At 41.1% G+C, this 22,713-nt stretch overlaps 1 protein-coding gene across 6 annotated transcripts in view; it reads left to right on the forward strand.

The window, feature by feature from the left end:
- The window catches only part of OPCML (opioid binding protein/cell adhesion molecule like), a 1,067,476-nt gene extending 1,053,749 nt beyond the window's left edge, over window positions 1-13,727 (forward strand). For all 6 annotated transcript variants that reach the window (XM_078058751.1, XM_078058750.1, XM_078058752.1 and 3 more), the window contains one exon: window positions 8,046-13,727. In XM_078058751.1, coding sequence (XP_077914877.1) covers window positions 8,046-8,146 — 101 coding nt within the window. In that variant the 3' untranslated portion in view covers window positions 8,147-13,727. The remainder of the gene's footprint in view (window positions 1-8,045) is intronic.
- Window positions 13,728-22,713: the final 8,986 nt, after the last annotated feature.

Consider the following 22,713-nt stretch of genomic DNA (forward strand, 5'->3'; position numbering starts at 1 on the left):
GGTGGGACTGAATTCCCGCAGACAGGAATTCTACCACCCAAGGAAATGACAACACCAGGTTTTGCATCCAGGTCTGTCTGATCTTAAGCCCATGTTTCTTTTTAACCCATACATATCCTATGTCTTCCAGGATGCTGTAGGGTCACAGATGGAGGCTTTTGCCCTCTTCCCTGTCTGATAAAATTGTATTTATCCCTTAAGGTTCTACTCAATTTTATTCTGTCCATAAGGTGATTCCGAGCCCCACTGAAGAAGCACTCATCTTTGGGGCTTTCAGGGTAGCTTATATTTTGTTTGTATTTGTTTCTGCACTTAAAGGATGTAGCCCTGTATCTTGCAGTGGTTTTTGCCCAGTAAACATCTGTCAAATTAATAAATATAATTTCCAGTCAATGGGGGCATCAGGGATTGCCCTTATACAGAGTGAAACTCTCCAATAACCAAAGAAAAGCCAAATACTCAAAAGAACTCGTGGTCTTCTCCCCCCAGGGAAGCCAAATTATTATTTCTCTGACACTCTCCCTTGCATTCCAGCTTCCATATTTGGAATTTAGGGTTCCCCTCACCCTGGGTCTTTCTTCTGAGGGAGACTTTATCAAACATTCCAGTTCACTGTTTAGGAAGACGTTCATCAGATGATTTCTTCTTGCAGAGACATCAAAAACTGCACATATTTGTCCATTTCCTGCTGATAATGTATATGATTTTTATTTTCCAAATCCACAATTTAAATCCAGGTGGGAGGGAATGAGTCAGAGAGATATACCATTGCTTTTGGCTGATGACATCAGCGGAATCATTTGTATTTTCCCCAACCTGCAAAATGTCAACATATTAGAAAAAAAATGCAGACATTTCACATTTCATTCCTGATGAGGTTCCTTGTCGTTCCCTCGCACCCCACCCTCCTCTATCTGAATCATTGACATCTGGCTATTAGTCTAAGCATTTAGAATGTAACACTGAGCATTCAGGGTGTGCTGATCTCAGCACACACACAAGAGCTTGTGGTTCGGCATAGACCAGTCTTGTCTCTTTCAAGTTTGTGATGAGCTGACAGATTTGAATTAACTTCTGATATTAACTTCTTTAGCTTTTGTCTTTGTGGTAAATACAAAACAAGGAGCGCTAAAGAGAACAAAACAAAGATGGCTGCCTTTTTTGGCCTCTTTATTCACAAGTCTTCGAGCTGCAAAGCCCGGTTAATCTTCCTTGTAAAACAACACAGTGCCATGTTTTCCACTGTAATTAAAGACAATGGAGGAAAAGTTCCCTTTGAAGGGGAATGAAGCGCCTTCATCAGCCAGCACTGCTGAAAATAGGTTTATGTTTCACCAACAAGTGTAACGCGTGCATCCTCTAATTAGATTTCCTTGCTCCTCTTTTAATCACCAAGAACATCATTATCCTTTTAGTTCCTCATTAGGAAGGTCACATAGTTCATATTCATACTTATAAAACCTATCCAAATTTCAGAACAAAACTGCATCTTCTCACACTTCAGATACTTCATTGATCTCACTGTGCTATCACCAAGTTCAACTTGCCTGTGGGGTTTTTCTTTCTTTTCTTTTTTAATGTGATCACCCTACCACCTGCTATGTTAGTAGCATTACAGCGATACACTCTAATGTTGCTGAAGAACCATGCCATATTTTCATGGCAATCATGGAAAGGAAAAACCGTGACACATTTCAATACTTTCATTGCCATTTTTAAGCTTTGAATCTCTTGCGAGGCAAGATCTCATCAGTAAGCCTAAATATATTTGGGGGGAGCTTTGTGCTGGGTTTGGGTACTTTGATTTTCAAAACCTGCTCCCTCTGAGGGTGATCTGTCACCCCTCGGCATAGTCTTACTTGCAGGGGAACTAGGCCTGCAGGTTGCTTCTAGGTTAAGCTCTCCATCAAATTTGCTTCTTTAAAAATCTAATGTTTAGTGTATTTAATTTAACAAAGTGAGTAGCCTCTCCACAGTGGACTTTATTTTATTTATTTGTTTGTTTGTTTCTTATTTCCTTCTCTTAACCCTGCTGAGCGTCACATCTGGCCATAAATCTTCCCTCTGGCCCGGAATACACACACCAATTGACCTTCATGCCATTTACCATTTCTGGAATTTATCCCTTGATCTCTCTCTTCTTTCTATATGCTGAAGATTAAAGTATTTTTGTCTGCATATGTGTCCCCAAGGTATTTTGTCGTTGTCATTGTTGTCATTCACAGTTTGTTTTGTGGCTTTGCATCATCATTTCAGCTTTTATCCTCAGGGACGCTCCCCTTCAGACATGAAGGAAACAGTGTGTAACATTGAAAGGGTGGAGGAGGATCTGGATCAAGGGAAAGGGCAAAAATACACGTTCTCACTTCCAATTTATCCCTGACAAATATTTAATTAAACCTGATATTCGTCCAGCCATTCTAATTGAACTGAGTCACTGTTAACCATAAAAATGATCCCTTAAATGTGGCAATTGCCCAGAGAGGAAGTTGGGCCTCTAACTACACTTGCTTCTTTGGGAAGCTTTTGCCTGTGGTTATAGCCACTTCAGGTCTTTTAAGGAGTGACCAGGTCACTTGCTTGCTCGCCTTAGCCAAGTTTGCTTTCAGCTTGTGTTTGGCACTTGTCCTGGAGAGCCTACTATTCCACAGGGTCTCTATTTAAAGCAGGGTCCCCACAAAAGATCCTATTTTAAGGATCAGCAGTTACTGTCCTGGTTCTAATTCACCTCATATTTATTCATCCTTTACTTCTACTCAGTGATCTTACCCATCATCTTATCTAATCCTCAAAACAACCCTACAGGAGGAGATGAAACTACCCCTCCCCATTTTATACATTAAAAAAAAAAAAAAAAACTGTTTCAGAGAAGTTGACTGTCTTGTCCAAAGTCATCCTGCTAGTGAGTCCCAGAGCCAGAATTCAAATTCGGTCCTCTCTGACTCCTGAATTTAATTCTCCTAAGACTCCAACGGGGAGGGTATTCTTGAGATGAACGGGATACTGGTTATTTGTTCCAAATGGCTTTCTTCTCAGGATCTGGAAGCATTTAAAAAATTTCTTTCCTTTCTTCCTTACCTCTCTTCCTTCCTTCCTTCCTTCTTTCCTTCCTTCCTTCAATTGTTTGTTGACTGATTTAGAGTAGAAGAAATGCTATTCCTGGTCCTATTAAAGTATAAGCTCTGTGAAAGCAGAGAGTGTGTCTGCCTGAAAACAGAGAGTGGCTCACAGCAGCTTCCCAATCAATACTTGCTGAGTGAATGGCAGTGGCTTTCTGAGGCTAGTATGGGGTCCCTTACCCTTGCAAGACTGATCCTTTGCCCTCGGACCTTGCATGGAACCTAGCTTTGGACATCTTCCATCACTCTGCTCAATGACCCATGTCTTCCCAAGCTCACTTCACGGCCAACAGCCTCTCTCAGCAACAGACCCCCTATCTCATGACCTCATCTCCTCACTCTGTCACCAGCAAAACCTCACCTCAGGTTCAACATATTTGGGAAGGATTGAAATAAGCCAATATTAGCTTCAACTAAGACGTGGAAGGTGGGGGGTGTGGAAGCTCCACAGTGGTGGTTCCCATGATCACATGACTACATTGTACCAGGTACTGTACTAATCACTCTGACTCTTTATCCTGTAAACTCAGTATTATTACCTCTATTTTCAGTAAGACAACTGAAAGTACCTTGTATGAGATCACATAGCTGTTATACCACAGAGTCAGGATTTAAACCCATATTGGTCTGATTCCAAAGTTGCCATGATTAGTACACTTTTACAGTGGTCATTGACTTTACCCCAAAGGATGTTTAGGGCTGCAAAGACAACAGAGCAAAGCCAAGGGCTACAGATGCATCCAAAACCTTTCCTAAGGTTCATAGAAGACGTCTTCTCTACCTGTTCATTCAGGGACACTGCTTCTTAGATGTTCGGTCCCATATTTCCTTCCAACCCTTGTCCTTCATCCAGATACATTTCAGGGTTAGTTTTCTGTAGTAGAACACACAATTGAAAATTCACTTCATGTTTCCCAATTCTGGATTCTAAGTTCAAAATAAGAACTAACTTTCTCCCTATTTCCACCAAGAAGGATGTGGAGGAGGAAAAGTAAGGGGAGGAGAAGGAGGAGGAGGAGGAAAGCACCACTTGAATTCCTGACCATGTTTATTGAAATTAAAGCTAGTATTATCTTGGGTACCAAGTACTTGGAGAAGTCAGTGTAGCTGTTGTTACCTGAAGAAGCCAAGGTATAGGAAAACCATAGTCAACCTGACATATGAGGATGTGTGTTCAAGCTTTAGTACTACCACTGCTCAGCTCAGGGGAAGTGTTCCTCCAGTAGCATGCCCTTCCCTTAACAGATTCATTGAGGTAACATTTGCAAAAGCCTCCTACCAGACTAAGGGACCAAAAGTGAGCCCTGAGTATTCACGGAACCACACCAATTAGCTGAGCAGTGGTAATCTATATTAAAGCACAAAGAAGCACATGACTAATCAGGTGAGTGACCTTACCATACAGAAACCCTAAGGGAGAGACACAAACTAAATGCTTTATTTTCCTCATTAATAGTAGAATCAGGGTTCCTGCAAATGATGTAATTAAAAAATCAGTTCATAGCTGATGGCTTTTATTGCACATTCCTCCAACTTAGAGAGTGGTACACAGATGTGAGTCTCACTTCCTGCTCTGAACAAAATCCAAGAGCCTTCCTATAGGTCCCTTGCTGTCCTGGCATTTAGCCCAGCTGCCAAATCTCAAATGTGTGCAGGATCCATATGAGGAAAGTGATGCTAATTTTAATCTCTGTTATATTGGATTAGACTAACTCATTGGTCAGACTAGCTCAGCCATTGCTCATAGATTGACTGACTAAAAGCACTTTGGGATTAAATTGCCATATTTTCTGATACGTTTAAATAGATCTCCTCAAACCTGCTGAAGAATAAACTTCTTGAAGCTGCATAGAGAACGTGACCACAGAAAAGGAAATCTGGGGGCCCAAGAATGTTTGGTGGCCTCTTGTTCTCTTAGGAGATGACACGCTGAGGTGCAAAAACCCAGAGTGGTGATGGTTTTGTACCAACTGGAAAGGGCCATCTGGCTGCTCACCAGCTGTCCCTTCTAGCACCAGATGTAGAGTCTCCATTCATACAATAACTCAAAATGCTAATAGGAGAAAGGCCTTAGGTCATCAATCCCACCTCTTCTCCTTTTGTAGATGGGAGAGTGAAGGCCAGAGAGGGGGTGCCAGTCAGCTAGGGAGCAGCAGAATCACATAGAGAAACTGGGTCTCCAGATTCCTAGCCAGTTATTCCTCTCACTATGTGTTGCTGTGGTCCTTGGAAAACATGCACAAGGGGTCATTTTCCACAGAAAGGAAGTCGAGTTGTAACAATCCAGGGTACAGACTTTATAGACAGGTGACTCTGTTCTAATCCAGCCCTGTGTATAAGTTGGGTGACCATAACAAAGCACTTAACTGCTCTGTTCTTTAGTTTCTCCATTTATAAAATGGGAATGCCATGGCTAGTGCATAGCTCATAGTATTTTGTGAAGATTAAATGAGTTAATATTTGTTTAGCATTTAGAATCACACTTGCCACATAGAGAGCACAATGTAAATACATGTTACCATCATCATCCTAAGCAAGCTGAGCAGGCTTTATGTCTGCTAAGTCACCCTCACGGTTTCCACTCTATGGAACACTCAACTGAAGTTTAACTGTGGTTATAAACCCTCTGCCTGATCAGTAATGAACATCTTATTGCAACTGCCACACACCACCAGAAATACTCATTTCTCTTTATGATTCTGCCTCCTTCTCTCTCTGTACCTCATCGTTCATGCTTTGCCTTCCTCATATACTGCTTTTTTCTGCTTTGTTTTAGCTATATCCAACCTTGTGCTGGTAGCATGACATCCAAAGCAATGCTTAAATACACTAGTAGAACTTGGAATAAAGTGATTCCTACACTAAAGCTCTCTGTCTCTCTAGAGTGGGGCTTATTAGGTCTTCAGTTGTTTCTTAAGTTAATGTCAGCATCATGAATTAGACAAAGACACCCACACATATATAATTAGTTTAATGTAAGTCCTCTCTATCTTCTTCAAAAGAGAAATGATTTAGATGTTTTAATGAGTTTATAAAGAAATGAGTGATGCAGATTCGTTAAACATGTTTCTATAAAAGTATCTATCTATAGATAGATATAGAAACATATATGTCTTTTATAGAAACATATATGTCTAACAAATCTGCATTGTTCATTTCTTTATAAACTCATTAAAACATCTAAATCATTTATCTTTTGAAGAAGATAATATAGAGAATTATTTTGAGCTCCAACTTGGGCATTTTTCAACTCAGTACATTTTGTAGGCCAGTATGGTTCTTTAAGATATATGTCTTGACTGATGGAGGCCCCAGAGTCAGGCTACTTTTCGTAAATATGTATGGAACCTTCATGGGGATGATAGCACTTGGCTCATGCCTGGATCCTGCCCTTGTCTGTGAATACTCTATAACAAAAATGCACAGCAGTATGAGCCAGACTCTCAAGCCAGAAAGTAAATGTGAATCTTTAGTCAATAGGAGAATTGTGTACATTGGAAACCAGAGGAAGAAAAAGTATCCATATGGAGATCCCTGGACTTGGAACAGTTACATGCTCATTGCTGAAGTGAGAGGCCTATACTTCCCCAAGCAAAAGGTTAGCACCAGCCTCTTCCTAGGCAAGGCAGGGATCCACACCATCACACTGACAAGCCAGCCAAATGACTACGGTTCTGTTTTGAGGAGACCCTGCACCAACTATGCTTCTTAAAGTAATCATGCTTATTTCCAATAAGCCTATTTACTTCTGAAAGCAAAGGAAGTCCTGGCTTAAGAGGGCAAAAGAGGCATGCTTGTCTTGTCTGCAGCTCCTTTTCTTTCTCACTGGTTCTACAGGAATGCCTCTGATGACTTCTTAACCCCTGTCTTATATTTAATTCCACGTTCCCTGGAATATTCTCTGCTTGCTAGCTGCTGGTCTTGCTTATGACTCCAAATTCTTATGGCTTGCAAATAAAGGTGATGGAGGAATGCAGAGGTGAATTAGACCCTGATACACATGCTCTGGGTCCTTAGAACAGGCTAGGGCAATCCCACTTCATGTGATTTGTCTTCTTGAGGGTGGCAAGGGAAGTGAAAGGAGCAACACTTGTGACTCGATGGTCTTGTTTTACAGTGGAGCATGGGTGACTCACTAGGGCATGTAAAAGTGCCAGAGAGACCAGAAGAAAGGGTAGAGGGAGAAGTCCATCAGGCCACACCATTAGGTGTCAATTTGAACAGAACACAGAGTCTTCTTTGCGGCCTTCAGAGAGGCCCTGCTGACTGCTGCAATAAACCCCATCATAGTCTTTAAAACTCTCAAGTATAATTATCAATTCTTCCTCAGCTACCTCAGCAAGAGCCTCCCTGATACCTCAGTCACACGTGATGAGAAGTTGGCCACACCAACACCTAAAATCCTGTTGCTCACAAAATGTTCCCATTCCTCTCTCTTTCTTTCCCCTACCTGCTTCTCTCTACTATGGACTATCCCCACACCCCATGCCCTGCCCTCCCCCTCCTGTCCCTGTCTGTCCTGGACACCATCTCCACAGTTAGAGGTACTGCTTATGAAGTGACAATCAGGTCCTGCCATACCACTGAGCCCTGTCTGCTGCCCTAACTTTTTAGCCCATAGGCCTAACTGGATGACAATTCCTCCTCTACCCCTTTTATTTTTTAAACCCTTTGAGAGCAAGCTATAGTGGTTAAGGTACTTCAGTGAGTCACCCTTTTGGGTTTCTAAATACTCCCACTAGATGTTTTCCATTTGTCCTGATTTGGAAGGATCAATGGTGGGACGTGGGAGATGGGGGGTGCTCAGAGAGAAGCATGTCTATATATATATATATATATATATATATATATATATGCTTATCAGGGAATAAGTATGGTACCCTTTGGGTGCATGCTAATGGATCTGTCTCTCTTTCCCCTACACAGGGCCTGGAGCAGTCATTGATGGTGTAAACTCGGCTTCTAGAGCACTGGCTTGTCTCTGGCTATCAGGGACCCTCTTTGCCCACTTCTTCATCAAGTTTTGATAAGAAATCATAGGTCCTCTGAGCAACGCCTGCTTCTCCATATCACAGACTTTAATCTACACTGCGGAGGGCAAACCAGTTTGGGCTTTTTGTTTGTTTGTTTCTGTTGTTCTTCTTGATTTTTTTTTGGGGGGGGGTTGATTTATTTGATTTTTTTTCTCCAGTTTGAATGAGTGGGGTTGGGAGGAGGGGTGGGCAAGGTTCTACCATGTGTAGGATAATCATTCACTGGTGTGTCCAAAAATGGAATCTGTCCCTGCTACCTTGGCCTTTCCCTTTCCTCTGCTCCTCTCCTCATCATCCTCACTACCAGCCTCCCTTCCCCCCACACACCAAACCATAAGCTCCATTTGGGCAAAAACGTGCCTCATGATAAACACCCTGAAGACACAACTTGACTTATAATGTAGTGCACAGCAAGAGTTATATCCAAGTGTCCTATTATCTGTGTCTTTTAAGCTTTGGGCCATTTTCCTTATTATAATGTACATATCCCTCCCTCCATGCTTATTATTATCTAATTACACTCGGGTTCACATCCTTTCTTTCTGGGAAGGTATCTCAATATACCCATATCCATCTATATATATATATATATATACATTTTTTTTTTTCTTGTCTCCTTCTCTAGCCACTCTGCCCTATTAGCTTTCTCCATCAGCTATAGGGATTAAAGGTTTGGGGCTATGCACACAACCCAAAAGTAAAAGTTTAGAAGTCACTTGACCAAAAAAGGGGGAAGCACTTTGAGGATAGTACTCTTTAAAAAATGTTGTCTAACTCATAAAAAAAAAAAAAAAAATGATCCATAGATGACTCTTTAAAAAATGTTGTCTAACTCATAAAAAAAAAAAAAAATGATCCATAGATGGCTGATTATTTAGGGTTTATCAAGCTATTGAAGCAATTATACGGTTATCCATCTACTCAACTGTTTGATTTATCTCTCCCTCCAATTACCTACCCACCCATTTTCCTCTGTAGCAATCTATTTACTGTTTATCAATCTATCAATGTAATTATCTAACACTTTTTTCTATTTCTTTCCCTAATACTATCAATTCATCACCATATTAATTTCTAATCATATCATGTCTATTCCATTGTATTCATTTCTACTCTACCTTCAGCAGACATTGGCGTCTTCAAAAATACCTATTGACTTTCTTATGAAAGCCAGTGGTCTCACAGGCTAACAACATAGAAAAGCAATATGTCAAGGACTCTTTGGAATGTGGTATCCTATCCATCCAAAGTAGTTAACAGATGGACCAAAGTAGCAATCTAAGGATCAGTCACTCACTATTCCCAGAAGAGACTGTGTTTCCAAAAGCATCTTCTTGGGAAGCGTATCAGCCCTGGAAAAGCCTTGATCAATACTGTGGGCTCTTTTTTTTTTCCTTTCACACTTGAAGGACCAAGGTGGCAAGCTTCATGTTTCTCTCAGCCTTTCAAGAGAGTGTATATCAGGAACCCATGGGACTTACTCCACGGCTGGCTTTTCTTAATAGCAAGAACATAGAGAGAAAACACATATCTGTCCCTGTAGTGTGACGAGAGCAGTCCACCTGTCTGAGTGCAATGACTTCAGCTATTGTCTCCTCCCTGTTCCAGTTTTGGTTTAATCTGTTTGAAAACTATCCAGTATAAAGCTGATGGAAGCCAATTACATGGCGGGTGTGTTGACAACTCTGGTATTTGTTTCAGGAAGCTCTTCTGAGCTGAGGGCACTTGAGCAACTGACTTAATTTCCAAGCACTTGATTAACACAACACTGCAAACAGGAGGGGAATGTGTAAATGACACACAATTTCCTCTGATATAGGCCGCTTCTCCAGTGGCTCTGGGGAAGAATGTCCTCAGTGTTCCATGTTCAAATCAGATCCAGCAGACAAATAAGAGCTGACTGGACTTTTTTGCATCATCTCCTGGGACAAGAAGGACTCAGACAGCAAGGGTGCCTATAATCTGAAAGAACGGCATTGAAAACCATGCAAAGTTGTGCCCCTCTTTACCTGTACCACAAGGACTGACCTACTGAGAGGATGAGAAAAAGCATCAATGGTGACTGTCTCACAGACCTGCCCTGCCTCAGTTGGAAAACTTTCAGGTCCACAGTCTAAATAAATATGAGCTTTATAGAGCTCCATTCTCTTAATGCTTAATTGATCTTCTTCCTCCAATATAAATGGCTTCTTTGTTTTGTCCATAATGGCACATGAACATGACATACACAGACGGGGAATATATTCTTAGATATATATACATGCATAAATAGATACACAAATTCAAAGGTAGGCAGTCTTGGCATACAAAAAGCTAGGGACTTTCATAAAAGTTGGAGCTGGTACGAGTGGAATTAATATTACATTTGCCAGCTGTAAACAGACATCTGCATTTCCTAGTGAGCTGCCAGGAGCCAGATTCTGAAACATAAATGACGTGCCAAAAGCAGTGTATTGATTCCAAGTTCCAGGGACAATCAGGAGCAGACGCAAAGTCAGAATTAAAGGTCGGACATCAATGTTTCAGATCTGTCATCACGTTCAGCACCTGGAGTCGGGTTGGTGTCAGACATTGTATGGGAATTAAATGTGTCATTTGAGTGTTCTACTGATAATAAATGTGTTAATTTGGAGTAAAATAAATGTGGAGGCTCTGGGGAGTGGATGGTCTTGGAGAACACAGCACTTGAAATGGACAAGCTATACGTGTTCTTCATGCCAAGACTTGTTCTAGAGGAAGGGACCCATCCTTATTTGACCAGGAAGATCACCAGAACTTGTTGAATACAATAATAAGGCTGGGTCTCAGTGTAATTATGGAACTCTGTGCTGCCTTCTTCCACTGGATATCAGGAAACATTTCTGGTGATTGCCTATTCCAGCCATGTTTCAGAGGGAAAAAAATCCTACAGTCAATCCTCATCTGTCTGGGATCAAGAAAACCAAGTAAATAAGACCCAAGGAAACTGGGCACTAAGAAAGAAAATGGCTCTTCATCTCTTTAGACATACTCCAGCTTCTATGTTGTTTGGGTTACTTTCATGGGGATGGCTCCAGAGAAGAGTAGCCGTTACCCAACATTTGAAGCACATAGAACATTAAATGCTTACTAAAAACAATATCCACACTCACATATGCTTTTTCAATTTCCCATGGAGGGTAGATGGATAAAGCCTGCTGGATAGATTTTTTTCAAGGTGCCAATGATAAGGGATAGGGGCTGGGGCTATAAAGAAGATAAGCAAAACTCTGAACAACCTATGACTCTTCATAGGCTTTCCACATGGGAAGGAAACCAACTAAGGCTTATCAGGAGATTAGGTGAGAGACATGCAACAATGTAGTTACTCTGAAACCTTCCCCCTTCCCAAAACACAATTAATATGTATTTCCACCAAAGTAATGCCAATGAATATTCTGGTGTTAAGGCTCTGGCCAAGCTTGTTTTTTGGTAGTTTAATGTCAAGTGCCTGATACAGTCATCTGCAAGTCTAAGCAAGTGTGTTTAGTTTTTCTCATTCTTGTTTTAACTGGGGGAGAGGGGACGTATAAGTGAGCAGTGGTCAAAACATGCACATATGTTATGCAGAGGGCATTGTATACGTCTGTTCTGCTGCAATTGTGCTCAGTGGAACAGAAGGAAAGGTAAGGCTTTGTATCAAAAAGAGGGCTTAGTCTTTGTCCCCTGAAACCTGTGCCTCATACTAGTTGATACATTCCACAGGTTGGGCAGTTCCTTCTCAAAACCTGGGTGGGAAGTATGCTTTGGGACTCCAGAAACTTCACAGCTGAGGCTAAATGTAAGGTCCTGTTTCTGCATGGATCCAGTCAACTTGCTCTCAACATGGAGGTGCTAGCATGTTCTACTTATGTTGGAAGGACTTTTTTTGTGAAAAGAGCAGAGAACCTCAAAGTGAGCAGTCAATCTCAAAGAAAGCTTATCACTGCCATTGCATCAGGAGTGGCTATAAATGGAAAGCTCTAGTTGTGGTTGGCACTTCTAGTGCCAAAGGAAATTATTTTCTCCTCTGTTGTTGTGTATGGATGTCATAAGCCCCATCGGTAGGAGGGGAGTAATGGCTGAAGTTGAAGTGGGATATGGGTGTGGGGTCATCTTTTCCAATTTGACCCTGAGTCCTCACCTGGAACCAGCCCACCTCCCCTCCCCATCTACCCCCTCAAAATGTTTTAATTTTTATTTTTTTAAGATTTTATTTATTTATTTGACAGAGAGACAGTGAGAGCAGGAATACAAGCAGGGGGAGCGGGAGAGGGAGAAGCAGGCTTCCTGCTGAGCAGGGAGCCCGATGCGGGGCTGGATCCCAGGACCCTGGGATCATGACCCGAGCTGAAGGCAGACACTTAACGACTGAGCCACCCAGGCGTCCCCTCAAAATTTTTTTAAAGTAAAGTTTAATCTCTTTGGAATTGGGGAAGGGGCATAAAATTCTTCCCGTTGGCAAATTCACTTTTTTATCTTTTTCTCCAATAGTGAGAATGTTTTCTTTTTGTTTCACACAGGCTCTATTCTTAGAAACTTACACCCAATCTCCTCTTCTACTATCCAAAGATTCCCTTTTGATTTTAAGACAAATAAGTTTGAGCAGTTGCAGTAAAACTTCACAGGTGTGTAACTAGGAAAGCAACATTTTCAAAAGATACCATAGGATGAGAACTACTAATGATCACTAAAAGCAAACAAATAAAAATGCCAGTCTCATTTCCCTCATTTCTTACTTAAGAGAAGAGAAGTAAATGAAAGGAGGAAGAAATAGATTTGCAATTAAAAGATGGGGCAGAAAGACAGAGCTGAACCAATGCAATTTAGCCTTCAGGTGCAGGATCCTCAGAGTCCAAAGGAATGTGGAGTGGATTTAATTAGGCGCCATTGTCTTCATCCTGAAAGTAAGCAGCTAAACCTCATTTCCAGTATTTTGAAATAGCTTCCTTTTTGTTTCTTTCAATGGTGCCCTTTTAAAGGCATACAGTTGTTCCACGCCACTGAGTGGAGAAAGAAAGATTGTGAACCCTCTACTATCCTTCTAGGGCCACATTCTACGTTATTGGCAGATTTATAAGGATATCAATAATAGCAATGATAAGTAATAGCTGCCCTTGTGTTAGTTAAAGGGAGCATTTTTAATCATTCAAAAACTTTTGTGACATGTAAAGTGCAGTTGTGAGGAATGTGTGGGTGTACGAAAATGTATCTGTCAATTTCAGAGTCCTCTAGATTAAAAAAAATTATGACTTATCAATGGTGCCATTATAGCTGTGTCAGACGATGGGTGTGCCCATTCTCACAATTATCCTTGAAATAAATCTATGTTAAAATGCTTTAAAAAATTATCACATGATACAAGAGTATAACTTCTAGAGTTTTTTTTCTTTTCTTTCTTATTTTTTCCTTCAAAAATCAATGAAGACTTGATTTCTGTCAATAATTGTATTAAGGGTGAATATACTACCTGAATTTTGTGCATGTTACATTGTAGTTGTAACCTTTTCTAATTCAGGATGAATACGAGATGGTTGTGATTGTGCAGTGTATCAATAAAGTTCGAAGAAATTTGTAACTTTTGGGGGGCTGTTTATTAGGACATCTTACTGAGTATCCAGGAATGGAGAAAAGCAGGCTATGCTTTTCCCATATGTTTCTCTCATATGTGTGTTTAGGCTTTGGGGAGTGATGTAGTCAGAAAACTGAGTAGCCTCCCCACTCTCTCTCTCTCTCTCACACACTCGCACACACACACACACAGAGTAGAAGGCATTCTAGGTATTTTCCATATTATACCTATATATCTAATATCTATGCCATTTACAATTAATATAAAATGTAGCTGCAGCCTCAAAGTCTAAATTATTTATTGACCTAAGCTAAAATGAAATCAGAAAAGAAGTTTCAGAAAAATAATGACCAGATTCTGCTCAGTTTGGACACTCCTTAACAGTTCCTGTGGTTTGAATCCACTGAATTAAGAAACATTTTGACAAGAGTAAGTATGAGAAAATATGGTGACTATGCTATACATTTATTCTTAAAAGTGTATTTCATTGGATTGTCTCTCCATCTTAGGTTTATTATTGTATACATATGGGAAATAGCCTAAGAAAGTGACCTGGAGAAGAAGTTCCCTTCATCTGATTGCCTTTTCTGAAACAGACTTCTCTTTCAAGAAAACTCCAACACCTCTACCTTCATCACACGCCCATCTGCTTTTCTGAGGGAATGGATATTAACCTGTTTCTTACAACTTAGCTAGCTCATCTTTATACATCAGCTAACCCTTCCTAGTTTGGCCATTAACTAAATATGTGATCTTGGACTGGACACTTGACCTTGCTTCTCTTTGATTCCTCATCTGCATCAATTTTGAATTTATACGTGATGGTAAGTTCTAGTTCAAAATTCTCAGGGCAGTTTTTGTTTGTCTTTCAACAACTGGATTTATCAAGACTACCCCCAGATAAGGCCTATGGCCAAAGGTTAATTAATAGTTTTGGAATTCAGCAGAAAGTGAGTTGAAATTCTTCAGTTGACTTTACAGCATGGCTATCTCCTCTGGCCAAGACCCTGAGCTAGATTTATGAAGCTTATTTCTTATTGGGTTCCTAGGTAGACAAGGGCTCATTTCCAAACTTTTAAAACTCAGTCTCCCCCACAGGGGATGGAACACAGAGAACTCGATAGACTAGGTCATGTTCTTCATAAATTAAAATACCAAGGAAATGGTGGTACCAATGATTGAGAGTTTCCAGTTTCCTCAGACTCATTGTAAAATTATAACTTATCAGGGAAACAAATTCCAGTTCCCCTTATCATCTTAATACCTTTAGTGCTCCCCTTTACTGCCTCCTTTTTCTTCTTCTTTTTAATCATCCTCTTCTCATCCACACCTGACAGTCTCCTGCTTCTGTTCATACCACAGCATTTACCCATCTATTGGCTCTCCTGCTGGCATAGACATTCATTGGTCTTTCATTCCATCTGGCCACTCAGCTCCATCAGTCTTCTGTGTACCAATTTATTCTTCCATCAACAAACCACTCACCTCTTCATTCACATATTATTTCCCCATTTATCTAACCTTTATTCTATCTATATTCTCATGCACTTCCATCATATTACTGTCCCCATCTATTTATTTAAACCATCTATCTTTCCCTTACCTGTCAATCCATCCACCAAGCATCCTCCAACTAGCCTTTGGCAGAAATACCTATTTACCAAGCCACTTCAAGGTAATGAAAATCTTTGCTGTTATCTCTTCATTCTGCAAGGGAGGCTCTATCTAGTTATTCTTAAGCACGGCAGCTAAATGATTGGATACGTTTTTGTTATCTTCACCAAAAATACACCCTATTAAAAACATATATAGAGAGAAGGGCTTTAGGAAATATATTAGGGGCATACTTTTTTCCTATCAGGTTGTGTTACAGTAAGAAAAGAATGGAGAATTGGGAGCAGAGTGGAAACACCCAAATGAGCATATGTCGATGTTTAATTTTCTAACACTGGGAATGCAGTCTTTCAATGAACAAAACAAATGGCTGAAGAAACAAACAGGAGAGACCTCAACTGGCAACTATGCCTTCTTTTCTCTTTGATTTTCTGTTGGATAAATTATTTTGATGAAAATTTGGAAGGGGGTGTTAATTGGTACCAAATCTTATGATCAGTTTTGGAAGCCAAAACCTTCAAACTACAAATGATACTACTTTCATGGAACATGTTCATTTGATCAGTAGGAAATCCTTTTTTTTTCTCAATTTTTTTCCATTTATTCATTTGTTCATGCATTGCATTTAGTGAGGAACTCCCCTTAAGGAGCTCAAATCTAAGATGTGAAAACAGCTATATAAAAAGAAAATTACAGTATAATTTTGCAAGTATTATGATACAGATATGAGAAAATGAGTGTAGTGGAAGCAAATATTGGGAAATGATTAGGAAGCTACTTTTATCCCCTAGGAATGAAAAGCTGGAAGATAGACAGCTAATATAGGCGGTGGATATGGTGAACAGACTATTGCTATGAAAATAAATGGGGTACCAGGACCAGGGCACATTCAGTGTTCAAGTATTTATTGACAGTGTGAATGATATCTGTTGGATGCATGAGTACCATGAAAGGAGTTCAACTGTAAATGTCCAAAGGACCACACTACCGAATTGGTGATAAAGTTGACACAAAATGTCCCAGAGAGGGAGACATAGTACCTAGAATGTCAACTCTGGTTAGAATATAAAAGTTCATTTCCACATGGGATCATCGAACATACTGTCTTCTATTGGATCTCAAAGCTCGAGAAGACTTTTTGATGAGGGGAAGAGAAAATAATTACTGGAAGTATGGACATATCAGAGACTTGAAGAGTGACAGTTGGAGATTAAGTGTGAAGTTGCTGAATAGTTTCCTCTAAACTGAGTTTCTCTAGACTAGACTTGCCTAGAACTCAAGGATTTAGAATGGAATACCTGGCTCATTTGCATTTAAATGTTTAGCAGCAACTCTTATTTCAAAAGTAAGAACATTTACAGTTTTTGCCTCTTCATTATTTTCTGTATCTCATAAGACATGTTTTCTTTTGTTTAGTTTATGTACTCAAACCACGTATTTTCTCTTCAGAGACATAGTGTAATGTAGTTTGGGGAAACTTATCTTTACACTCTGATGTCACAAGTTACAAGTTATGTTGCCTTGGACCAATTTCTTACGCTCTCTGGACCTCAGTCTTATCTTCATTAGAACAGTGGTCATAATATCCACCTCAGAAGATTGACTGTGACCTTATTGGATGTGAATAGGTAAGGATGTTTAACAAAGTACGTGGTATATATTAGTTGCAAAATAAACATTACCTTTTTATTCTGATTTTTTCTTTAGCCTTCCCTCAATGCCTTCACTTTCCTGAGCTTCTACAAAATCTAATTTTAACTGTGTTTGCTTCTTTCAAAAAATGAAAAAAAAGGATATTTATATGTTATTTATTTGTTGAAGTTTAAAAAGGAGTAATAAATCTCTGAGTCTAGATTATTCAAGGATTCAAATCTGGAAAGTGGGAATATTTTTGGTAGTATCCCACAGGAATTTTGAAAACAACAGAGTAAAATTTAAATTCCAATCTAATAACTGTGTATTGGATAGCTAATATCTGACAAGTACTGAGGATACATACAGGAGAGACAGAGTGTCTATCTTCAAGAAGGTCTCAGTCCAGTGGAGGATTTAAAACTACAGCACAGCATAGTAGGTACTGGTCAAGTGCTAGACGTGCCCAGTAGAGGGCTCATGACCAGACACTAGGGCTCAAGGAACGCTTTCAGAAGTGAGTCATAAAGAAGCAAAAGAAATTAGCTAAGAAAAGGGAGGGAAGGGGAAGAAGTGAGTGACGCAGAGGCTCATCCTTGATGAATCCATGCAGGCATGAGAAGCATAGCAAGGTCAAGAAACTGCATGTGTAGATTATCTCAAGAGAGGTGAGGGCAAAGGCAGAATGACAGGAGACAAGGTGGAATGGGTATGCAGGGGTGAGATCCTTAAAAAATTTACAAGAAAGAATGAGATGTTGGAATTTGTCCTAAAAGAGAAAGGGGAGACATAGAAGGATTTCATCAGTAGAGTGGCTAGATCAGATTGCAATTTGGAAAGATCACTGTGCCAGAGGGTGGATTAATGGGCATTGGTCAAACTGGCGAGGGAGACACGTTTTAGGGGCAATTTAAATAATTCAGGCGACAAATCATGAGGAGTATTCAGAAGAAGCAGGCAAGCCGAGATGATTTTTAGGGGGTAAATGAGAAGGACTAGATGCATAGGGTGATGGGGAATGTGAAATATGGGGAATATTCCAGGTTTCTAACTTAGCTAACCGGGTGGAAGATAGCACCACTCTATGATTCTAAAACTTAGAAGGAGGAGGATGTCCCAACCAGTTTTTGATATATGCGTTTTCAAGCATCCTTAGAACTTCCAGGTGGAGAGGTTTAAGCACCATCAGCATGTTCCTGAATCATCTAATCATATCCATCATCATCAACAAGGGATGCCTGATTTCCTTCCTGTGCCTTCCACTTTAATTCCATAGGAAGTCTAGCTCCTTGGATCATCTGCAATTCATTTCTCATCCTCCATTTCCTCTGTATCTTGATTTTGTCTTACAAAGGTACTGTTTTTATTGCTTGTTGGGATAGAAGGGTAGAAGAGCAGTTCTCTGATTAGGCAGCCAGGAAGTAACAGATGATTTAAACGAGGCAGGGGGGAAATGGCACAGCTGTCCCACCACCCAGATGGGATTTGGCCCTTCTCAAGTCGACTGCAAAGGGCCAAACCACTCTTCCCTGGAGGATGAGAGAATTGCTGGGCACTGGGAATGTTTGAACATGTTTTATTACAATTCATCCATTATGTTACAGTGAGGTAAGTCCTCTTTGTGTTATCATATTATGTGATCCTCACTTGTTTGCAGACAAATTTCAGAAAGGTGCTTAAGCTTCCAAACCTCATCAGTTAGCTACCACAAAGAGGAATACATTCCATTTGAATGACTCGAGGATATCAATATAATTCTACCTCTGTTCAAGTTTTTCCCCCAATGATCCCAGAGAGGCCCTTCTAAGACTAGGGAAGGCTGCATCTGAGCAAAAAGCCATTGGTGTTTGGCTGCATCTCACAGCAACATGATTCAGCAGGTGGATCTATCAGTCTATGTCAACACAGAGCCATGTGAGTTTGCGCCTATAAGTATATGCTGCTCTGATGTGAGGCAGCAGACTTGCAAGTGCTAAAGAACTTGGTTCAAATCCTGATTCTCCTATAGACAGGTTGTGTGCCTGTGAGTTTATAGCCCAATCTCTTGCAGCCTCGGTTTCCTCATCTACAAGGTAGCACTAGTAATACCTATGCTGTGACACCGCCGAGAGATGTATGAGGGAGGGCGCAGTGGGGAAGTAGCTGGCAAGTTCCTGGCCTGTAGGGGCTTGGCACAGGCAGGTAGCTGATAAATGAATTTATTTCATTCACTCTCTGGCTCTGTCTTAGCACCCCTACCACATATGACAATCTAGAGGGCAAAGTGTAAGGGATGGTTCTGCGTAAATACCACATTCTCTGATTTTTTGTTCAGATCACATGAAATAAAACATGCAGAGTACCTAGAAAGTGTCCAGCTTCTACGTGTTAAATAATATCTACTTCCTTCTCCCCTTTCTCCTATGCCTCCACGCAGTTGCTGGGGCATAAACAAACCAACTGCAGATGCACAGAGGATGTCTGTTTATTCCCTGATGCCTGGGTCCTGCAGGGTGTGGGGTGCTCTCTGGGTTGGTTGTCCCTGAGGAAGGAGGCAGGCTGGCAGTACCCATGCATCCTGCTCCTGCACCCTTGCTCTTGTTCCCTGCTTGGTGGATTTGCAAGGACGGTTGCTCTGGTTACAAGACCAGATTACTTCAGTTTCTGTCTCTTTATGGGTAAAGGTCTCAGGGGAATCAGCTTATTAGAGAAAGAGCTGCATGGTTGAGTCAGCTAGGACAGTAAAAGGGACTCATCGGAGGGGCTGAGATACAAAGGCACCGGTTCTTCTCTTGATGAAGCCGGGGTCCCAGTCTCAGTGCCGCAGCAGGCAGCATGGACACCCCCATTTGTGACTTCTCCTTGTCTGTTATTTTCCATCTCCTGTGACAGTGGCTCCAGTACCTGAGTCAGTCTGCTTGTTTGAATGTGTCCCCTTTGATGTCAATTCCTTGTTGAGTTACTCACAGAATTCTCAATTGTCCCGGCCTTGCTCTTTCCTGTGCTGATCTGTACCGTGGGCAGTTTCAGCACCGCTCAACCTGCCCCCTCCCTCCTCTTAATTCTTACCTTAAGGAACTTGAAACTGCTGAGGAAGAGAGTAAGATAGGAGGTGGAAGGTGCCAGGGGAAGCGAAGAGTACCGTCTTGTGAATATGTTTTTTGTTTTCACACTGTGCAGTCCACAGGTTAATGATATTTTAGCAGACCCATCCCTGGTACATAACATCACAACAGTAGCAATGTGTGCATAGGGGTAGGCGGGGGGAGGCAGAGCAAGGGCCAAAGGCCTCTAACACTGATATGTTTATTGAAATCACACAAGAAGCTGGGAGCTTTCACATGTACTAATTCATATAATATTCAAAACAACCTCAAGAATGATGTATTATCCTTACTGTAGCTCAGAGACACAATGCTAGAGATCAGCAGGGTTAGGAATCCCACGCAGCTCCATTCGATTCCACACTGCATACTCTTTCCATTTCAAAACCAAATTGCTCCCTGTTCTCAGGGTTGACTTCATGTTCCAGAAACATACTGGGTTCTGTCACTGAACACAAGAGCAGGTCAGTTGTCTTTTGTAAGTCAGCCTTCTTTGTGAGCTTCCATGATCAAAGTTCTATCTCTTGGAAAAAATGGCACCAGGTCCCTAGACAATCTCCTGGCTTGAAGGATCAGGTCTAGAAATGGCTGTGCTCTTCAGCCCTGACCCTTCCTGCTTTCCCATTGAGGAACAAACACCTGGTAGTGTTGGCTTAAGTGTGTCTGACCCTTAACCATGCACAAGTCTGAGAGTCATGGAAAAGCAACATAGAGGAAAAAATTGTCAATTACGCAAAGAACTGAGCAAAGAATTTAATTCCAGGCTCCAAGTACACAATTCTGTATCATATAAGTAAGAAGAAATAGCTTTTCTTGGTTTTCTAGTTTGGATAAAACAAAAGAGATCCACAAAAAATCACTACCTAGGAAAGTAGATTATAGACAATGGAGTATATATAGACTGTTGAGCCAAATGTGACTCCATTCAGGCAAATGGGAAGCACTGACTTTAAATAAATATAAATGTGTATGTCTATGTCAAAATGTCTCTTTTTCCTCATCTCTTCATCTGTCTATCATCTATCCTCCATCATCCTCCATGAAACTAACTCAATGACAGCAGGTCATCTGTGTGTTTGCTATTTCCCAAACACCTACTAGAGTGCCTGGCACATGGTAAACTCAGTATCTATTCAATGAGTGCATCTATGGATTTTGAGCTGAGAAAAAACATGATCAAAATGGTCCTGTGAGCAGAGACCTGGCAGCGATACACTGGACAGAGTGAAAGAAAGAACATCAGCACCAGTAGGGCAGGAAGTTGGGGAGGCAGAGAGCTCTATGTGGTCCATATTTGTGATCATGAGTGTCTGATGTAGGGGGTGGTCATGGGTTGGAAAGGAACTTACAGATGTAACAGATATTGAGAGGGAAGAAGTTTTTTGCCTGCGCTACTTCTTGTCTAAAAGGAAATAGGCCTGAATAGAACAGGTAGTCTCTTGTAATATTTTTTTCTTTTTTTTTGTGCTTGTTTTGCCTGTCTTCAATGGTAATACTAAGCTTATATTTTTATAAGTGTTCATGTTTTAAGAAGCTTGGGTCCCACCATTCATACTTTTCTGATGAAGCATCCACAACACTGAGGCCAATGACTTGTCCTAGGTCTCCCCAACTAGTTAGAACCTGGAAGAGAACTGGAGTCCAGGTTCCCTGGCTACGAGTCCTTTACTGGTCATCTTTCCTCCCCTGATCTGCTTCTGTTGTCACTCTAGAATCACAGTGTCCTTGTACCTTACCTCCTGCTCAGGGGAAGTCAAACTTCTATTTCCTCAATGGATTTTTCTTCTTAGTCACAGACAAGCGCTGTGACCCCAAAGGGCAACACTTGCTCCACCTGCATTTCCATTCAGCTTTCACAGCACCTTTGTATCTTAACTAAAGGATAGTGAGAACTCAACAGGAATAGGACATTCAACTGGCCTCACTCCCCATGGACTATCATGAATAAAGACTGAAAGGGGCAGGGAAGAAGTAGATTGGATTTCAGCCTTTGGACCAGTGGATTCCCAATATCCACGCCCCCCTTTTATTTTATTTATTTATTTATTTTTAAGATTTTATTTATTTATTTGTCAGAGAGAGAGAGAGCACAAGCAGGGGGAGCGGCAGGCAGAGGGAAAAGCAGTCTCAGGGAGCCTGATGCGTGACTTGATCCCAGGAGCTTGGGATCATGACCTGAGCGGAAGGCAGAGGCCCAACTGACTTAGCCACCCAGGCGTCCTGTCACGCCCCCCTTTTAAAAGCATCTACGGTGTGCCGGCACTGTACTAAGTCCAATCAAAAATCTAGTGGCATTGGGACGCCTGGGTGGCTCAGTCGTTAAGCGTCTGCCTTTGGATCAGGTCATGATCCCAGGGTCCTGGGATGGAGCCCTGCTTTGGGCTCCCTGCTCAGTGGGAGGTCTCCTTTTCCCTCTTCCACTCCCCCAGCTTGTGTTCCCTCTCTCACTGTCTCTCTGTGTCAAATAAATAAAATCTTTGCTATGGTGAGCGCTGTGAATTGTGTAAGACTGTTGAATCACAGACCTGCACCTCTGAAACAAATAATACATTATATGTTAAAAAAAAAAAAAAAGAAGAAGAAGAAGATAGCAGGAAGGGAAAAATGAAGGGGGGGAAATCGGAGGGAGAGATGAACCAGGAGAGACTATGGACTCTGAGAAA

This window comes from Halichoerus grypus, chromosome 11, assembly GCF_964656455.1.
Source record: "Halichoerus grypus chromosome 11, mHalGry1.hap1.1, whole genome shotgun sequence".
Classification (NCBI taxonomy): Eukaryota; Metazoa; Chordata; class Mammalia; order Carnivora; family Phocidae; genus Halichoerus; species Halichoerus grypus.